General features: G+C 35.0%; 1 protein-coding gene across 3 annotated transcripts in view; it reads left to right on the top strand.

The window, feature by feature from the left end:
- LOC110452362 (sodium-coupled monocarboxylate transporter 1-like) overlaps positions 1-14,290 on the top strand; it is a 37,569-nt gene extending 23,279 nt beyond the window's left edge. For all 3 annotated transcript variants that reach the window (XM_021500838.1, XM_021500836.1, XM_021500837.1), the window contains exons 6-16: positions 220-293; positions 1,192-1,332; positions 2,369-2,504; positions 3,030-3,115; positions 3,541-3,653; positions 4,210-4,280; positions 5,532-5,618; positions 6,750-6,937; positions 8,036-8,136; positions 8,722-8,846; positions 13,117-14,290. In XM_021500838.1, the coding sequence (XP_021356513.1) occupies positions 220-293; positions 1,192-1,332; positions 2,369-2,504; positions 3,030-3,115; positions 3,541-3,653; positions 4,210-4,280; positions 5,532-5,618; positions 6,750-6,937; positions 8,036-8,136; positions 8,722-8,846; positions 13,117-13,341 (1,347 nt within the window). In that variant the 3' untranslated portion in view covers positions 13,342-14,290. The remainder of the gene's footprint in view (positions 1-219; positions 294-1,191; positions 1,333-2,368; positions 2,505-3,029; positions 3,116-3,540; positions 3,654-4,209; positions 4,281-5,531; positions 5,619-6,749; positions 6,938-8,035; positions 8,137-8,721; positions 8,847-13,116) is intronic.
- Positions 14,291-17,635: the final 3,345 nt, after the last annotated feature.

Genomic DNA, 17,635 nt, shown 5'->3' with positions numbered 1-17,635 from the left:
CATTTTTTTTATTTTCGTTGAATACTTCCTTAGTACGCGCATGTCCCTTCGGTTGGTACAAACACCTCAGGAATGTACCCAGACCATCATGGTCCACAGAAGCATGAAATGCAACTGACATAGAGGTTGTATTATGAAAATAATTCCAGACTTAAACATGCATATCGTTACATTTTTTTATATTGTCGTATTCTATATATTGTCTTTTTCTTCTGGTAGGGGACAATATCTGTCGGAGGCCTGGAAAAAGTATGGCATATCAACAAAGAATGGGACAGGATCGAGTTTTTCGAGTAAGTAAATGTAAAACAAAAACTGCGTCTCATATCACGAAAATTGTCTTTCCTTACTTACGGCTCATCAGTGCCTTTGCAGGAAAAACACTAGCTGCGGGAACCGTAGCTTCTGTGTCCTTTTTTTTTAAATGTTATTGGACCATAGATCCGATAACAATAAAAAAAAATCGGACATAGAAGCTACGGTTCCCGCAGCTAGAAAAACACTAGAAGGTTCCACTATCATGTAGCGGAACTAGACCGGGTCGTTCGCTAAATTACTCAATTGTAGAGTGTCCGTCTAGAATTCAGAGGGTCCCGGGTTCGATTCCGAGTCTGGCAGTGCTATTTTCTTTCTCTTGTTACAATGGTGCACATTGAATGGTGCATATTAAATGGTGCATATTGGCAGTTACTAAATAATAAACGGAGGGCCGGCAACCCGTGTGTGGCAATTAAATTGCGGTTTAGACAACAGTGATTTTAACACACCAGACACGCATCTTGTAGTTGTGGATTAATTCGTACACGTATTTTGATAGAAGATGGCGAGTTAAAAGTAACTTCACCTTTCTATTTCTGTAAAGAGACTTCTGGAATGCTGTGCTTTGTTTTGTCATTCCATCAGTCATATTTTCATTTGAAAACATCACTACATATGTAGTGGAACTGGACTGGGTCGATCTTCGGCGACAAGGTAGCTCAATTGGTAGAGCGTTCCTCGAGAGTTCTGGAGGTCCTGAGTTCGAATCTCGGCCTGCATTGCATTTCTCTTATTCTCCAGTTACACACGCACAAAGTGCTAGCAGTTGTCCTCATTTACTTTATAAAATATACAAAATGTCTATCGTCATTTGGGATGTATGAACCGAATTGTAAAAACACAGTATTAACACCGTTGATTTTTGTTTGACAGTTTCAATCCTGACCCCACTCAAAGACACTCGTTCTGGTCGCTGGTTGTAGGCGGAATGGTCGGATGGACGGCTACGTACGGGGTCAACCAGGCCTCCGTACAGCGATACTGTGCTCTGCCGACTCTAAAGAAAGCGAAAACGTTAGTATATATCCATATACCTTTGTAATGGGTAGAAATTATGTATATTTGTGTAGAAGTTACCTTGTGTAATCGTGTTCATGTTATCGTTCATCCAATATCGTTAGTAATAGACCGGAAGTTTAGTTACTTTCGCTATTGTAGAGTATTTCCGTAAACGTTATGTAATCTTGTTTTGTATTGGTTAATATATCGGATATTGTTGGGTAGGGTATAAATAGCCTAGTGCTATTTATACCCTACCTACCGAAGACCGACTTCGTCAGTGGGTGTACTTGTGAAACCCTTCAACCAACCAACCAACCAACCAATCATGTGGTTCGTCAGCCACACGGATGCGTCGAGTCACATATTAGCTCATTTCTCTTGCTTTTCTCTCTTTTTTTCTCTCTCTCTCTTCATGTAGGTATTCGGTCGTAGAGTACTTTACTAGTGTAGCTTAGAAATCTGTGGAATCGGGAGTGGTGGCCATACACTTTATAAAAGGTTATGAGTAGCTAAAGTGAGGCCGAGGTAATGTAATTGTTAGGTGCTGTGTTGTGTATTACTGTATATTTACATGTGACTCGTCTGAATATCCTTTACTCTTTGGATACAATGGCTGGAAGTTGGTTAACACTGGTTGTTATTTCATTGGTCAATACTTGAATGATGATGTTATGTACATTTGTAGCAATGCTTTGCTGCGCCACCGTCTTCAATTAGGACTGCAAAAAATGTCCACGATCGGAGAAAGTATGGTATTCCAGATATGATATGAACGTTATGTGACGAAAAAGTCTTGAACTCGTTACAATGTGCGGCTGGTTGTCCTGTTTATATTTATGTCATTAATTAATTTTCAAACTGTAAAATGGCACTCGTTAAACTTTGTGGTTTTATGTAATTAGAAAATTAACTTACTCGAGTTAGATAAATACGCTACACATACCATCTAACGTTGGGAAACCTCTATTTTCAACGGCATCCGCATTTGAACCCAGAACCAACGATTATCAGGTCCGTGCCCTACTGAATGAGTTTGTTTGTGTTTCAGGGCTGTTTTACTGAACATAATAGGAGTATTTGTCCTCGTGACGATCACGTGTCTAGCGGGTATCGTTGTATTCGCCTATTACGCTGAGAAAGGATGTGATCCACTCTCCAACGAGGATGTTTCCAACTCAAATCAGGTACAGGAGAAAAAATAAATAGTAATTTCTACAATATATGTGGTGAAGACAGAGTAATAATCGGGATAACAAACTTTGGAAGTTTTGAATTTGGGAATGTCTTGTGCAATACTAAAAGAAAATATTACCCTCGGGTTGCGTTTCCGCTGTCTCGTCACACAATAGTGATAGACATACATGTAGGTGACTGCGACTGCGTAAAAAGGGACAAATGCGGCTGACGTCATAATGAGAAAAAGACGTCCAAAGTCACGAGACATATTTTCATAAATTCTACACGTGGTTTAAATGTGATTTTTATCAAAACATCAAAATCTCAATTTCTGATTTTACCTCATCTGGCCCCATTTTTGCAGTCGCGTTCACATATATACACACACAACGAAAGAAATTCATCGTGATTCCAACTTTATTTTGTGGATATACTGATTAAACAAACATGAAATAATTTTAGAACACCCTTCTCTATATGAAATATGCTATTGACATCATGGACAATTCCATTGCATTTCCTGTTTCTTTCAGATCATTCCATTCTTTGTCATGGAGAAGCTTGGTTACCCTGGGCTACCGGGTCTCTTTGTTGCTTGCCTATTCAGCGGGGCGCTTAGGTATGGTTTGGTCGTTTAGAAAGGTATTTTTAAAACATTATAAAAAGTCCCTTTTTGCGTTTTTATGCCACGTAACTTAAGTATTTATAATTACCTAACCGGGTAAGTCAAATGAACGATTTATAATTGTTAAATGAAAGCGTTTTAGGAATTAAACTTCAATATTTAGCGGTATATACAATTTGTCAGAAATTAGTGAAATGGTTTTTTTTCTCACTTATGTATATGCCTATTATTATTTGAAAAACAGTATCATGTTTGAGATTTGCAATAAAACACAAATATAATTCAACATGTCGAAATAACAGCAAAATACGACTGCGCGAAACGAAAACATTAAAAGAAGAAACGTCAACATCAAATATTTCTCACCTGTATTTTTCTCACCTATTCTGTATATGAATCTTGTATTTACACCTGTGCAGTACTATGTCTTCATGCCTGAATGCTCTGTCCGCTGTCACCTGGGAAGACATCCTTAAGCCTTGTTTCTATAACTTGTCAGAAGAGAAGAAAACCTGGGTCACCAGAGGTCTAGGTAAGTTAAATATAACCACTACATGTCACTCGACTAAACTGGATCCGGCCGGCGTATATGTCTTAAGCATATACAGAATCTTAGCTTATTGTAAACCTACCTATTTTAGCGCACTCAAATTTTAGCGCATTATCGAATTTTAACAAATTAGCGCACTGAAAACAACGCAATAAAGAACAATATACTTCAATAATTTAGCTTATAATGTAATGTGCGAAAAACGCTAAAATAAAAATATCGCTAAAAATGTATGCTTACAGTAATTTACGAACATAGACTAAATTAGATAAACACTACTTAAGTATGAATAAAAACAAATCCAAAGTTAAATAAATACCGATGAGTTTAGAATACTTTTGACATTTATAACTTTTTCGCCGAGAGGAAAATAAAATGTTCAGTATATTGAAGTTTAAATTTCAATTACATACAACAGTACGTATATGAAATCTTGTTATTTTACATTATTTTTATGTGACATTTTCTAGAGCTATATAGCGCTGTCTGGTCATCTGTCCCGAACTGTTATAAATAATGTACCTATTTGTATTTTCAGTAATATTCTATGGTGGATGCGGTATAGGAATGTCCTTCATGGCAATGAACCTCGGCGGAACTGTTTTACAGGTATACAGCAGGTGTTCACCTATATCAGACGTTTGCTCTGCGGTGGAAATAGAACTGAATCAAAGATATACTTTATAGTAATAAACGAAGGTCATCATATCGAGGTGTAACTGTTAAATGATAAATGAAGGCATTATATAAAAGGGTTTGCTGTTAAGTGTTAAACGGGAGGCATTACATCCATATTTAACTGTTAAGTGATAAATGAAGGCATCATATCGAAGGATTGTGAAGTGTTAACGGAAGACATTTTATCGATATTTTACTGTAAAGTGAAACGGCATTGTATCGGGGTTTAGCTGTTATGTGATAAATTCGGGCATTGTATAGATATTTAACTGTTAAGCGATACATGGTGGCATCATATAGACATTTTCCAGTAAAGTGTTGAATGGGAGGCATTGTATCGAGGCTTAACTGTAGAGTAATTAACGAAGGACATTGTATCGTAGTGTTACTTAAGTGAACGGGTAATGAACGGGGATATTATATCGAGGCTTAACTGTCAATAGATAAACGAGATTAAAGCGATTGTTTACTGTATACTGATGAACGAAGGCATTATATCGAAGGCTTACTTTATATGAGGGGCGATGTATCGAACTTTGACTCCACTTTGACAATCGAGAGGAGTAGCATGCAAACTGATGAACGAGGGAGATTGTATCTAGGTACAACTGCTTAGTTATACACACTTCGTCCATTCTATTGAAATGCCACTGCCTTGTGATAATAAGAGGACACCTTATTGAGGTTTTTACTATTAAGATAAAAATGAAAGACATTGTAACCCAAGATCTGTATTTCAGACGGATATACGAGGTGACATTGTATCGAGATTGTATTGCAGAGTGATAAACGGGGGGCATTGTAACGATATATTATTGCAGATTAATAAATCGGGGACATCTAACAGTATAATGAAAAGGGCAATATATCGAGGTATTTTTTCTGTTAAATGAAACAAGAGGCGCGTTTATTATGGTTTTACAGTACTCTTATCAACGAGTGTGTTCAATAGGAGATTTACTGTAAAATTATAAACGAGTTTATTTTTGTTATTTTTATTTTATAATTAATGTCAGTATACGAATGGAGTTGGATCGAAAAAAAACGGTATAGTGATATACGGGAACTTCACATTCGACTAGGGTGGACAGTTTTAAAGTGATGACGATATGGTATTGTAAACTAATTTTCATTCGTCATTCTCACTAGCTGCAATTAAAGCATCAATTTCATACTTAACAGGCGTCCCTAAGTTTTACCGGTGCTGCGTCTGGCCCTCTTCTCGGGATCTTTGTACTTGGTGCCTTTTTTCCTTGGGCAAACTGGATTGTAAGTACTGTCTTGACATACTGACGTCATCTCTTATTACACATGTATAGATCACATTAAAAAAGTGTAGATTTCCAAAAAAAATACATTTAGAAATAGGCCATTTGTAGCTCAAAAGAAATGTCAGGTACATTCAGGTACGGGAATTATACATCTTCTGCTTTCTTCAGGGAGACGCTAAAATCTAAAATTGATCTTCTGAACTAGCTGTAACTGTAATTGCATTTTTCTGAAATCTTTTAATATTCTTTGCTATTAAATTAATTTGAGATGGAAATGTTCTTTTTTATCATGAATATTTTCATTGCATTTAAAACTGTTCAAAAAGAAAATCGGGACTACTTTGCACTGTGCGGAACGACACTACCATGATCGAAGTACTTTGGTTTTGGCTTATGTAGAATTAGCTGATAACACATATAGTTGAGTTTTAAGTTTTTTTCTTATATTTGGAATGTTCCGTTCAGAATGTTGATTTTGTATTTGCAACGAAAATATACAAAGCCCCATGCGGTAAACAAAACACAAACAAAAACATGGCGGAAAGCTACTGTTCCCATGAACTAGTGAGGGTACATGTATATAGTCCGTCGCAGTGAAGCGTTGTAAGACAGGACAACTTTTCGTCCTTCATTGTTACATGTATAGTCCGTGTTAGTGAAGTGTACATATAAACTGTCATGATTGGACAGAGCTAGAATTGTTGAATGCTAGCTGTTAGCGTCGAAATGGCAGCTTCGGCTGTATGCTCCCCAGGGAGATGAGAAAGGTAATGGCCGGTTGCAAAAGGCCCTATAACCACGGATGATAATTTGTGAAACGCTTTGAGACGACCTACGCACTTGGTTGTGATAAAGCGGTATATAAGAACCTCGAATTATTATCATTATAAACTCGCCCTCATTACGGACGGCGAAAAAGCCGAAAGTTAAACTACGGCGAAAATTTCCTGGTATAAACCCCCCCACAAAGAACGATAAAATGTACAATAGGAGTAAGTAGAAATATAACATTACCTTGTCTTCAATTTATCATTCACTTTTAGTATATATTTATTTATATATATTTTAAGTTATCTATTTATTGTAATGTTTTGATGTAACTATACAATTGTAAGTGTTTGTTTGCCAGGGAGCTGTAGTTGGTAGTGTATTTGGCCTGGTGCTACCCATGTGGATCAGTATCGGGGCGTACAGTGTCGTAGGAACGACATCTAACCTTCCGTTTCCCACCGACAACTGTACGGTAGAGGGCGCTTTCAACGCCACAACGCTTGTGAACATTTCCGCAACGACACTTGCACCAGTCGTAGACGAAATGTAGGTACACGAGCATAGCAGCTTAATATAGAAACAATAGATGTTTTCTCTATCCCGAGGGTTTGACAGAGAACCACAAACCAAGGGCCAAAATTATTGATTGTCTATCCCGAGAACAAACCTAAGCCAAGATTAAGCCCTGGTCAAGCTACGGTCAAGTCCAGATAAATAATTTGTCCACAAGGGTAAATTATTTTCTTGCTTACCGTCACTGTAAGGGGTGATTTTGTCTCGATCTTATCAATAATGTTTGAAGTCAATTGAAATTAACATTTGTAATCTGTGTTTTTTATTCTGATTTTATCATGACCTCTATTGTCAAAATCTGACTGTGACGTTATATTTTTTATAGTTCAGTGATATCAAAAAATTGTTTCTTTTCCCATGCTTTATATCTCATAATCTCACCGGAGACAGGTAAACATCTTGAATTGTTAAAACGGAAGTAAACAGGTAAAATGGGAGACAATTCTAAGAAACAATTAACCCGCTGTCATTAACAGTGAAAACTATTTGATTTGTTTTGACCAGTCATCATGAAGCATTTGTAAACAATAATTAATAACCTGTTTAGTTAAAGATACTGACATTATTATTAAGAAAACGACAAGGTTCGAAGAATTTATAGGTAACGTAACCATTTATATTTGCAATTTTCAATATGTATACCCTTTCAATAACAAATGCTTCAGGAGATACTGTCCAGTATCAAATTACCGATTCAAAGAGTAACAAAAGAGTATTAAGAATTTGTATAGATGTTCTTGTTGCGATATATACTTTTTTCGATGTAAGTAACATTAACATTTGTATTTTAACACTTCGTTTCGTTTCTTCTTGTCCTCCGTAACATACATTATGTTATCTAGTTATGTCTCTTCTGTTCCCGATGTTGTCTTCCCTTTGGTTTTGCTGTCTCTCCAAATTCTTCATATTGTGTTTACATCCACCGTTCCTGTTCCTGTATTATTTGTGTTTACGTTGTGTCGTAGTGTATTGACTAGCCGTCTTGATAAACATGTAATATCTATGTACATATTACATCGAGCTGACCGCATACATGTAGCTGTGGTATCAATAATTTCTTTTCTTTTTCAGAACTGGCATCAGTAAGCTTTACACTGTTTCGTATCTTTGGTATCCATCGATAGGGGCCGCTACAGTCGTCGTCATTGGCCTCATTGTCAGTTTCTGCACAGGTAAGGAGACAACATGTCATCTAATATACTAAATTGATCTATTTATGGTCTACCTTTCTCCATACACAAAGCAAGCGTACATTGTATATAACACAGAAGTTTCGTTTCTCAATGTGTGAACGAAGTATTATAACTATTGACACCATTCTCACTTCATGCTAATGTTATCGCCAAGTCATGAAATTATGAAATTATGAAAATGAAAACTTTGGTATATCTTCTCTCACACTTGTTTAGGTATTGAAATTCACAACAATAACGAAATAATGTCTTGAAAACTGAAAAAAAACTACTTTTTTGCGAACATTATCATTGTATTGGAGGGTTGAACTTGAGATATAATTTGTCTATCTCTTTATGTACTGTACTATATGTTCTCCCATTTGTCGTAAAATGGTGGTATTTTTTTTTTTGCCTCCTATGTCCTGATGTTAACCCCCTTTTGTTTTGGTGTCTGTTAAAGTCTACATAATGACTCCCCTTTTCTTTTGTTTTGGTGTCCCCCCTTCCTCTTGTTGTTGCTTTTTTATGTAATTTCTATGTTTACGTTCTGTCGTTATTTAACCTTTCACATTTTCGTTGCAGGAGCTAATGGCACACATGACATTGATCCAAAGTATCTGATTCCATTTTTCGACCGGATATTCTGTTGTCTGCCGAATTCCTTGTTAAGAAAATTACGATGTAATATGGAATTTCCAGATCCAGAGGTAAGAAGTCATAGGCATTGCTTAGAATTTCTCTATCTCAATTTATTGTTTACTATTTATCATATATTTCTGGCTTCTTTACAAATAACTTTATATCATGTTTGTGTATATTCAAAATCACTATAATTAGTATTAAAAAAGTTTAAATTAATGTCAGAGAATAGAAGAATAATAGGTTTCTCGGGATTTTCAAATTTGGCCAAACCCTCGGCACAACCTCGGGCTATTTGAAAACACCTCGGGTGGAATTTCCCATTCCTACACCCTGAGCATGAAAGAGTCTTATATTATTCCACTTGTAAACAATTCAACACTTAAAATATTACATGGGAAATTCCTGAAAATAATTTTAATAAATCAATGTTAAAGGTATACGATACTCGAATTCCAGTTCATATTTATCATTGACTATGAATAATTCTCGATTAATCGTATGATTCACTTAGTGAAAGTGTCACATTTGTCGCTAAAATTCATATTTCCGGAATGTTAATTTCACAATCAAAGTTATGGTTTTGGTATTCCGTCTTTTCGTATTGCAGAGTTATCTTCTCTTGTGATCAGGTATCAATTGTTACGTCATTTGTTTGTGAGAGTAACGTCATACATTTTTGAGAAATCGACGTAAACTAATGACGTTACAATCAATACCTGCTCACAAGAGCAAGTAACTCTGCAATACGAAAAGACGGAATAGTGGAACTAGAACGTTTTAAATGAAGCCTTAGACCAATACAGGATAAAGTAATAGCCTGTTCTTAAACTAGATGTCTCCGGTTGAATTTCAGTAAAGTGTGGTTTAATCACGCTAATCTTAAAACTTTCGTTCTATATGTATATGTAGGTAAGAAACGAACTTTACTTCATTGGCTTTTACATTAAAACATTTTGAGACATGAAGTTTTCTTATAATTGGTAACGGTCTAAAAAGTAGTTTTGTCTATACAGACGGTTTTCGCCTGTAAACGTGAATAGGCTTACCTGTGGTTACATGCCAACATATATGAATTACTCATCAAACATAGAAATAACAACGATAACGGTACCCGCCGCAGGTCGGTGGTTTTTCACCGGGTACTCCGGCAACCCTCCACCATCATATCCTAGCATCATCCTTATATGACCATAGCTGTTAATATGACTGAAAACTCAAAGCAAAAAAAAAAAAAAAAAAAAAAAAAAAAAAAAAAAAAAAAACGACAACATAATTATAAGTGTAGTATTACATTTATAAAAAGGGAGACAACTCCAAACCTTTTTTTAGCTAACATGATATTTTGTGTAAGAGTTAGTTCCCTTGTAGATGCTATTATTGTCGTTATCTTATTAATTTTAATCATAAATGGCCTTTTAAATATTACATTGATTATATAACAAAAACAAGATTGTAATTTCGTGTTCAATATCTTCTACATATTTCTCAGAGTGGAATACCACTTTATAGTAAGGCTGCATGTCTGTGTACAATGCATATTCCAGATTCCAGGTCCCAAACGTTCTATTTATTTATCACTTATACGTAATTCCAGAGTTTCATAAATCAAGATGTTTCCTATAATGTAAAAGTGCAGACAATTGGTTGAAAACACAAGAATAGAAGAATTGGTCATACATTTCATCTGCATGTCTAAATTCTAAATGATACTATCACGGAAAGAATGTTAAGTATGTCAGAAAGGTTCTCATTGATCAAGCAGCAAATTTGAAGCATGTTACGAAGGTACGTGTCGAATAAGGAGCAAATTTGAAGCATATCAGTGATGTTCTTTTAGATCAAAAAGATACATGTAAGTTGCAGTAAGTCTGTAAGGTACATGTAGATAAATCGGAAATTTTGAAGCATGTCAATAAGGTAAATGTATATCAAGCAGAGAGTTTGAAGCATGTCAGTTAAGTACATGTAGATCAATCGCAAAATTTGGAGCATATCAGTAAAGTACATGTAGACCAAGCAGAAACTTTGGAGTATGCCAATAAGGTAAATGTAGATCAATCGGAAAATTTGAAGCACGTCAATAAGGTAAATGTAGATCAAGCAGAGACTTTGAAGCATGTCAATAAGGTAAATGTAGATCAATCGGAAAATTTGAAGCATATCAGTAAAGTACGTGTAGATCAAGCAGAGACTTTGAAGCATGTCAATAATGTAAATGTAGATCAATCCGAAAATTTGAAGCATATTAATAAAGTAAGTGTAGATCAAGCAGATAATTTGAAGCATGTCAATAAGGTACATATAGATCAAGCAGACAATTTGAAGCATGTCAATAAGGTACATATAGATCAAGCAGATAATTTGAAGCATGTCAATAAGGTACGAAAAAGAACCTGAAGCCTCTAAGAAAGAAACGTGTAGATGTAGGATAAAATTTGAAGCATATATGTACGATACATTTAAAGGCAAATTAATGGAGGCACGATAGTCTTGTGTACGACGTTGGGCTCGTGACCGAAGGGTTGCGGGTTCGAGTAACGTCACGGCACCGTGTTGTATCTTTGAGCAAGATACTGTACTCTGCTTGTTCCAGTCTACTCAGCTGTAAATGAGTACGTGGTTTGGCAGTGCTAGAATTGTTGTATGCTAGCTGTGAGCGCCGAAGTTGCACCATCGACTGTATGCTCACCAGGGAGTTGAAAAAGATAATGGCCCTATAACCATGGATAATAATTTGTGAACCTACAGACTAGGTTGTAATAAAGCGGTATATAAGAACCTCGAATTGTTATTATTATATTTAGATTAAGCAAAGAATGAACGTTTTCCTGCTTTTCTTCCCAGAAATAATATGTTATCACTTTATTTAAGATTTATCAATACAGTGTTATCTGACTCTCAATAAAAGATATGTGTTGTTAGGTGATGATATTGTTTAAAATAACATGTTTTATTAGTATTATACATTAATTATCTACACACATTTCAAATTCCTTTACATGAACATTTAGTTTGTCACGTGATAAAGGGTGTTTTATTTAGATGATTCAAGTGGCACGTATTAGGTATTCATATTCGTAAGCGCGCTTCAGCCCATCTATCTTATAATGACATACATGTATATATTTATATATCACTTATACCACAACTATTTCTGTCTGGATAAGAACATAGCCAAGCGATACACACGTCCTTAAATGATCTTAGCTGTTGATAGGACGTTAACCAAAATAAAACAAAACCAATCAAACGAAACCTATTTAATTTATGATATATTTGTTGTAAACACGTCTGTATAATCGTCATGTTTAATTCTTAATTTGTCCGACACACCCTTATTGATTAGATAATAAAATCCTTCAGTCTTGCTATACAAGATGTACAGTTTATATTCACAAGTGACTGTGTATATACTTAAACAAAATCTAATGATAAGCATGACTCGGTGTATTGTTTTGACGGATGTGAACACAAAGGACATATAGGAAATCTGGACACATAATCAAAAAGCTTGGTTGACTTAACGTCACGTTAACGAAAATATTAAATAGACATTTGTTTTTCAAATATGACCATTTCTGTCACCGATATTTTCCTTATTGAAATTTCAAATTGTAACACACAGTAAAAAGGAGACGGAAAATTATATTTCTGATGGAATGATTGAAATATTCCATCGTGATTTTTTATTTTATTAAAACATCAAAGGCTAATCAGCGTTTGAACAACTGGACATTCAACACGTTAGTAACGCTTGGTTATCGATATACAATGTGTACAGAAAATAATTCATTAATATTTCTGTAATATTAAGAAACTTTATAGTCACTCTTTTCCAAGCCTTCTGGCTTAGCCCTTCGTCAGGGATTAAATGTCACCGGACCTCTATGTCACATCAAGTTGATATGCATGTGACATAGAGGTCCGGTGACATTTAATCCCTGACGAAAAGCTAATCCCGAAAGCTTGCAAAAGAGTGACTTTGAAGTTTCTTAATATTATTGCGTTCCGTATAGGAACATATGTTTATAGGCATTTAGTCTTATTTCATTTCTGTAATAGATTTTTACCAAGAAATTAAGCATACTTCCTCGCTTATTGAAACACAAATCTTGCTATGGGAGTTGAGTTTATACATTTAAGAGTCTCAATAAAATATTTTCACAGTTATATTGTAATTGATTAAGACATAAAACCAAATTAATATCAGTTAATGAATCGATTTTTATATGTTAATTTTCCAAATGATTATAAGATGTTGACATGTCTATTTTCGAAAAGATATCAAAATTTACGACTTATTTATCAATGTGTAAATGTTTTTTCTCTCTAAAGGATATCAAAGCTGACGAGCTTGATGAGAAGGATACGGATCCCTCGGAACCTGGCGTGGTCCTTTCCCCCATTACAACAGAAAAACCGGACAAAAAGCCAGACCCGTCGCCAATAGCCTTAGTTGGATATAAACAGAAACAAGATAATCAAAACATGTACCCCCACCTCGAGGAATGCAACGGAGGAACATATGAATATATAAACGGTGCTTACACACAGAATTAGATGTACAACGAGATTTGTGTACGTTACAATGAACATTTATATTAAAAATGTACTACAAATCACTAAATATTTATAAATATCACATATTGTCGTTGTAATATATACCGGGAAACTATTTTGCCAAGTCATACTTCTGCCCTACGCCAGTAAATGTCAACTGACCTCTCCTCATTTGATAATTATGCTTATTACATTGTTTATCAATAATATTCGCTGTTATGAGAAATTTGCAGAGAGTAAATGTTTAAGTTAAACAGCGGCAAACATGTCGATTTTATACAAATACAAGGTGTCACTAATTGAAATTCCCATTATAAACAATTACGTTTACTTTTTTTTCAATGTCAATGAGATATAAACAAAATGTGAGAGATGTTGTTAACAAAATTGATGATTTGTTTCTACGATGTTTTGCGAACATTCATCATAAGAGCGTATTTGAAACTTGTTCCTTTCGACGTATTCAACAAATGAAATGTATTCATTGTTAACGATTAAAGAATTAATGTTGAAATGTTAATTTTGCTATAAATAGCTTTATGTGGTAAATGCAAATTTAAAGATACATTGCGAAATTTGCATACAACACCATCCGAGACATTCTTGAAATTCCTCGAATATGTAATGATAATATCTAGGATTCAGTACTGCTACATGTACATCCAATCTGAAGAGAAGCGACATCCATGCTGATCGATTTTACCTTTACGTTTTCGCACGATTTTTTGATGTTCACCAATGGATCAAACTAGACTATTTGTATCGATCGCAAGATAGTATGGTAGTGTCATTGATTCCATCAATCCATATTACAGGGGTACAGATAACTAAAGTTAGCGAAAACTCAGTAACTGATGATGGATCTTGTCACATCATTAGGGCTAGCTATTCCGTTTTTTCGTATTGCAGAATTATCTGCTCTTGTGAGCAGGTATTGATTGTTACGTCATTTGTTTGTGAGAGTAACGTCATCAGTTTTTGAGAAAACAACGTAATTTTCTCACACAAACCGATGACGTAACAATCAATACATGCTCACAAGAGAAGATAACTCTGCAATACGCAAAGACGGAATATCAACATTCAAGTATTTTATAGGAAAAGAATATTAAATAGAAGCACACTTACCAAATAAAATGAATTTACATACATGACTTCCTCATGTTCGGTTCGTGATATACCCACGTAAGTTAGATTTGCAGTTTAAGCTGAAATAATGCACTTGTGCATCATATTTTCACAATGTATTACTACGAATTTTCTGTATACATTGAGTAACATTAAAACTGATATTTCAACTATAATTCCATGTGTGCTTTGCTAGTTGTTATTTTAACATGTATCTTATTTTTAAAGTAATTATATGGAGAAAAAACCCAAAAATAAAAACAAAAACAAACCCCACACACACACTGGTTGTACAGTGACAGTTGTTAAGCTGTCATGTTTTTAATACTAGATATACACAGTGGAAATGAGATTAATAAAATATATCACCTTTAACTAAGCGAGATTGGGTTATCTCAGTCGAGGGCTAAGATTCTGTAACAAAATCTCAACCGAGGCGTAAGCCGAGGTTGGGATGTTACATGTACCTAATCTTAGCCCGAGACTGAGATAACCCAATCTTGTTCAGTTACAGGTAATTGATTTTTTTTTCTCGCACCTTTTAGTTCGAAAAGTTATTCAATTGTGCTAAAATCTACAAGTATCCCATCTTGGGCGTCAAATGATTAGGTATTTCACAGTGTAGATTATTGTTTATCTACAACATCAAATATCTAAAAACATTAAAACTTTACATATACCGACAAAACAGAACATTTATAATGCAGATTGTCAATTCCAAGCAGTTAACGCGCGGATGAATGCATCGCAGTGTAAAAATTCCGCGAAATGTCACGTGCGTAAAGGTACAAGACAGATCGGAAGAGATAGACAAATCTAGCATGGGGTATGACGTAGTATATCTCTGTCTGAGGTGCGAGAAAAAACGTTCACCACCATCATGGCATAAGTGTGAGGCATTCTCGATACTCCTGGGGTTACGCTGACCTTCGTTCTCTGCACACCTGGACTATGTCATGTAGCAAAATTGAAGGCATGCGGCTATCTATTTGATTTAATCTCAGGTTAAAAAACCTGACCAATCCCTAGACCTGTTCATTAAAGATTAAAGAGGAACAACATCCGACTTCAAAGCCAGTCAATTTTACCGTTACGCAGCCGAATAATCAAATAATCAAACTTGTATTCTCGTTTCATCGACAAGGTTGTGCACATAGAGCCTTCGATTTTGCTATGACATATTCTAGGGGTGCAGACAGCGTAAGTGAGCCCATCCCCTGGAGTATCGAGGATAACTTTTAAGTCAGTTTGCTTGTAAATGTCCAATATGTTGTCGAATATAAAAGCTAATAGAGTGTTATTATTGACTTGTCGATTAATCGTAGCTAGATAAGTCTTTATCAATTTTACAGCATTATTATGAATTTTGAATTTGATTGTTGTGTGAGTGTGTGTGAGTGTGTGTGGGTGCGTTGGGTGTGTGTCTGTGTGTGTGTGTGGTCAACACAGCTATGTATTGGATTATGTCATCATTACGCTTGTATGCTCTTGTTTTACAAAACAAATAGATATCTGTAAAATATTACACCATTTATATGATCGAAAACCTCTAAATGTATGGCTTTGAATGTATTTTTCTTATATTTTTTTCCCAGCAACTTAACAACTGTTAACATGTGTATTGAAGATGATTAAAGTATCAGTAATGATTTTAGTCACGATATTGTTGATACGTTTTTATATAGATGCCATGGATTTATTTGCTGTGCATGTGTAAACATTTACCGATTAATTTTCAGTGTGTACATATTAAATGAAAGACATGTATATGATTCACATATATTTAGATCAATATTTTCAATAGAAATTGCTTTCATAGGGATGTGACGCACTTGCGTTCATACGTGTACAGTCATAAAAAACGGCGTTCATTCTCTTTCTTACTTGTGTTTTAATCGTGACACCCTGTGCTTCTTTGCATCAGAAGAGTTATCTTTGTGGTTGATCATTTATATAATATTGCCACACAGTTTTACTATTATTTTGATCAGTGTTGTAATAAAAAGGTTTAAGTGACATTAAATATTTTTTTCTAATTGACATTTTTGTGATGTGTTTTTTTTTTTATAGAATATTGCAAACGTATTTCATAAACGGTTGCACAGAAACTATCGAGTTATCTCCCTTAGTTCGTACTTCTACCAGTAGGTGATGGTTTACTCTGCTGATGGACTAAAAGAGTATTGACCGTGACCTTGTTTTGCTTTACATTCCGGCAGGTTTTACATGAAATTCTACTAAAAGAATAAATTAAGTCATATGTTTCAGATTTGATAGGTTATTAAGGAATTTATTGACACATTTCCCTTTTGGTTGTATTATATGTTTTGGAACACGTTAATATGGCATTCTGTTATGTTGACAAAAATATTGCCAGTGACTATTCCTAATATGACAATATGGCCAAAATATGCAGTATAATGTAAATACTTAGTTTTCTACATCGATAAAGCAAATCTTAAAAATAGGATGCTTCATTCCGTAGGAGTTTTATAAATGGGTTTTTTTGAACTTCGCTTCAACTTCAATATGCAACGGAAAGTCGTTACTTTGAACAATGGTGTGCCTAAAATGGTGTGCCTAAAATATCATATTTTTACTTCCACGACTTTGTTTAGCTATCTGACACAAGTTGCGCCGACGGCTAGTAAGGTACACGCACCCGGGACCTCACAGGGGTTCAAACATTTTCAAAGTAATTTGGAAGATTCGATAAATGCCTGTTTAGCATCATATACATATTAAAACAATCAAAAGTATTTTTATGTTTGCTTGCGGATCATACATAGTCGAGGTATACCGTTTAATACTCGTACGAATACATATTTTCTATACCTCTGAGCTTTCAATCGATTTCTCGCGGATATTCACTCACACCGTGTTTTGTTCACTATATGTGAATTACACATTCTAATGTATACCATATAAGACGTTTTAATAAGAAATTAACTACTGTGGCAAAGTCCGGATATCAATACCGTCATTTCCGGTATCCGTTTCCTTTCACTGGTATCATTCCTGTGTTTCTAGTCGTGAAGATGTGTATTTTTAGTTTAGTATAGTATCTGTGCTGTGATACATGTAATTAATGGGACACATTCAATGGTAAACAGAAGAACGGCTTATAACATAGGACTGTTTATAGTAAAAACCTGACAATTACACA

This window comes from Mizuhopecten yessoensis, unplaced genomic scaffold, assembly GCF_002113885.1.
Source record: "Mizuhopecten yessoensis strain PY_sf001 unplaced genomic scaffold, ASM211388v2 scaffold6647, whole genome shotgun sequence".
Classification (NCBI taxonomy): domain Eukaryota; kingdom Metazoa; phylum Mollusca; class Bivalvia; order Pectinida; family Pectinidae; genus Mizuhopecten; species Mizuhopecten yessoensis.
Note: the sequence above shows the minus strand (reverse complement) of the source record. Positions and strands in the feature narration are given on the sequence as shown.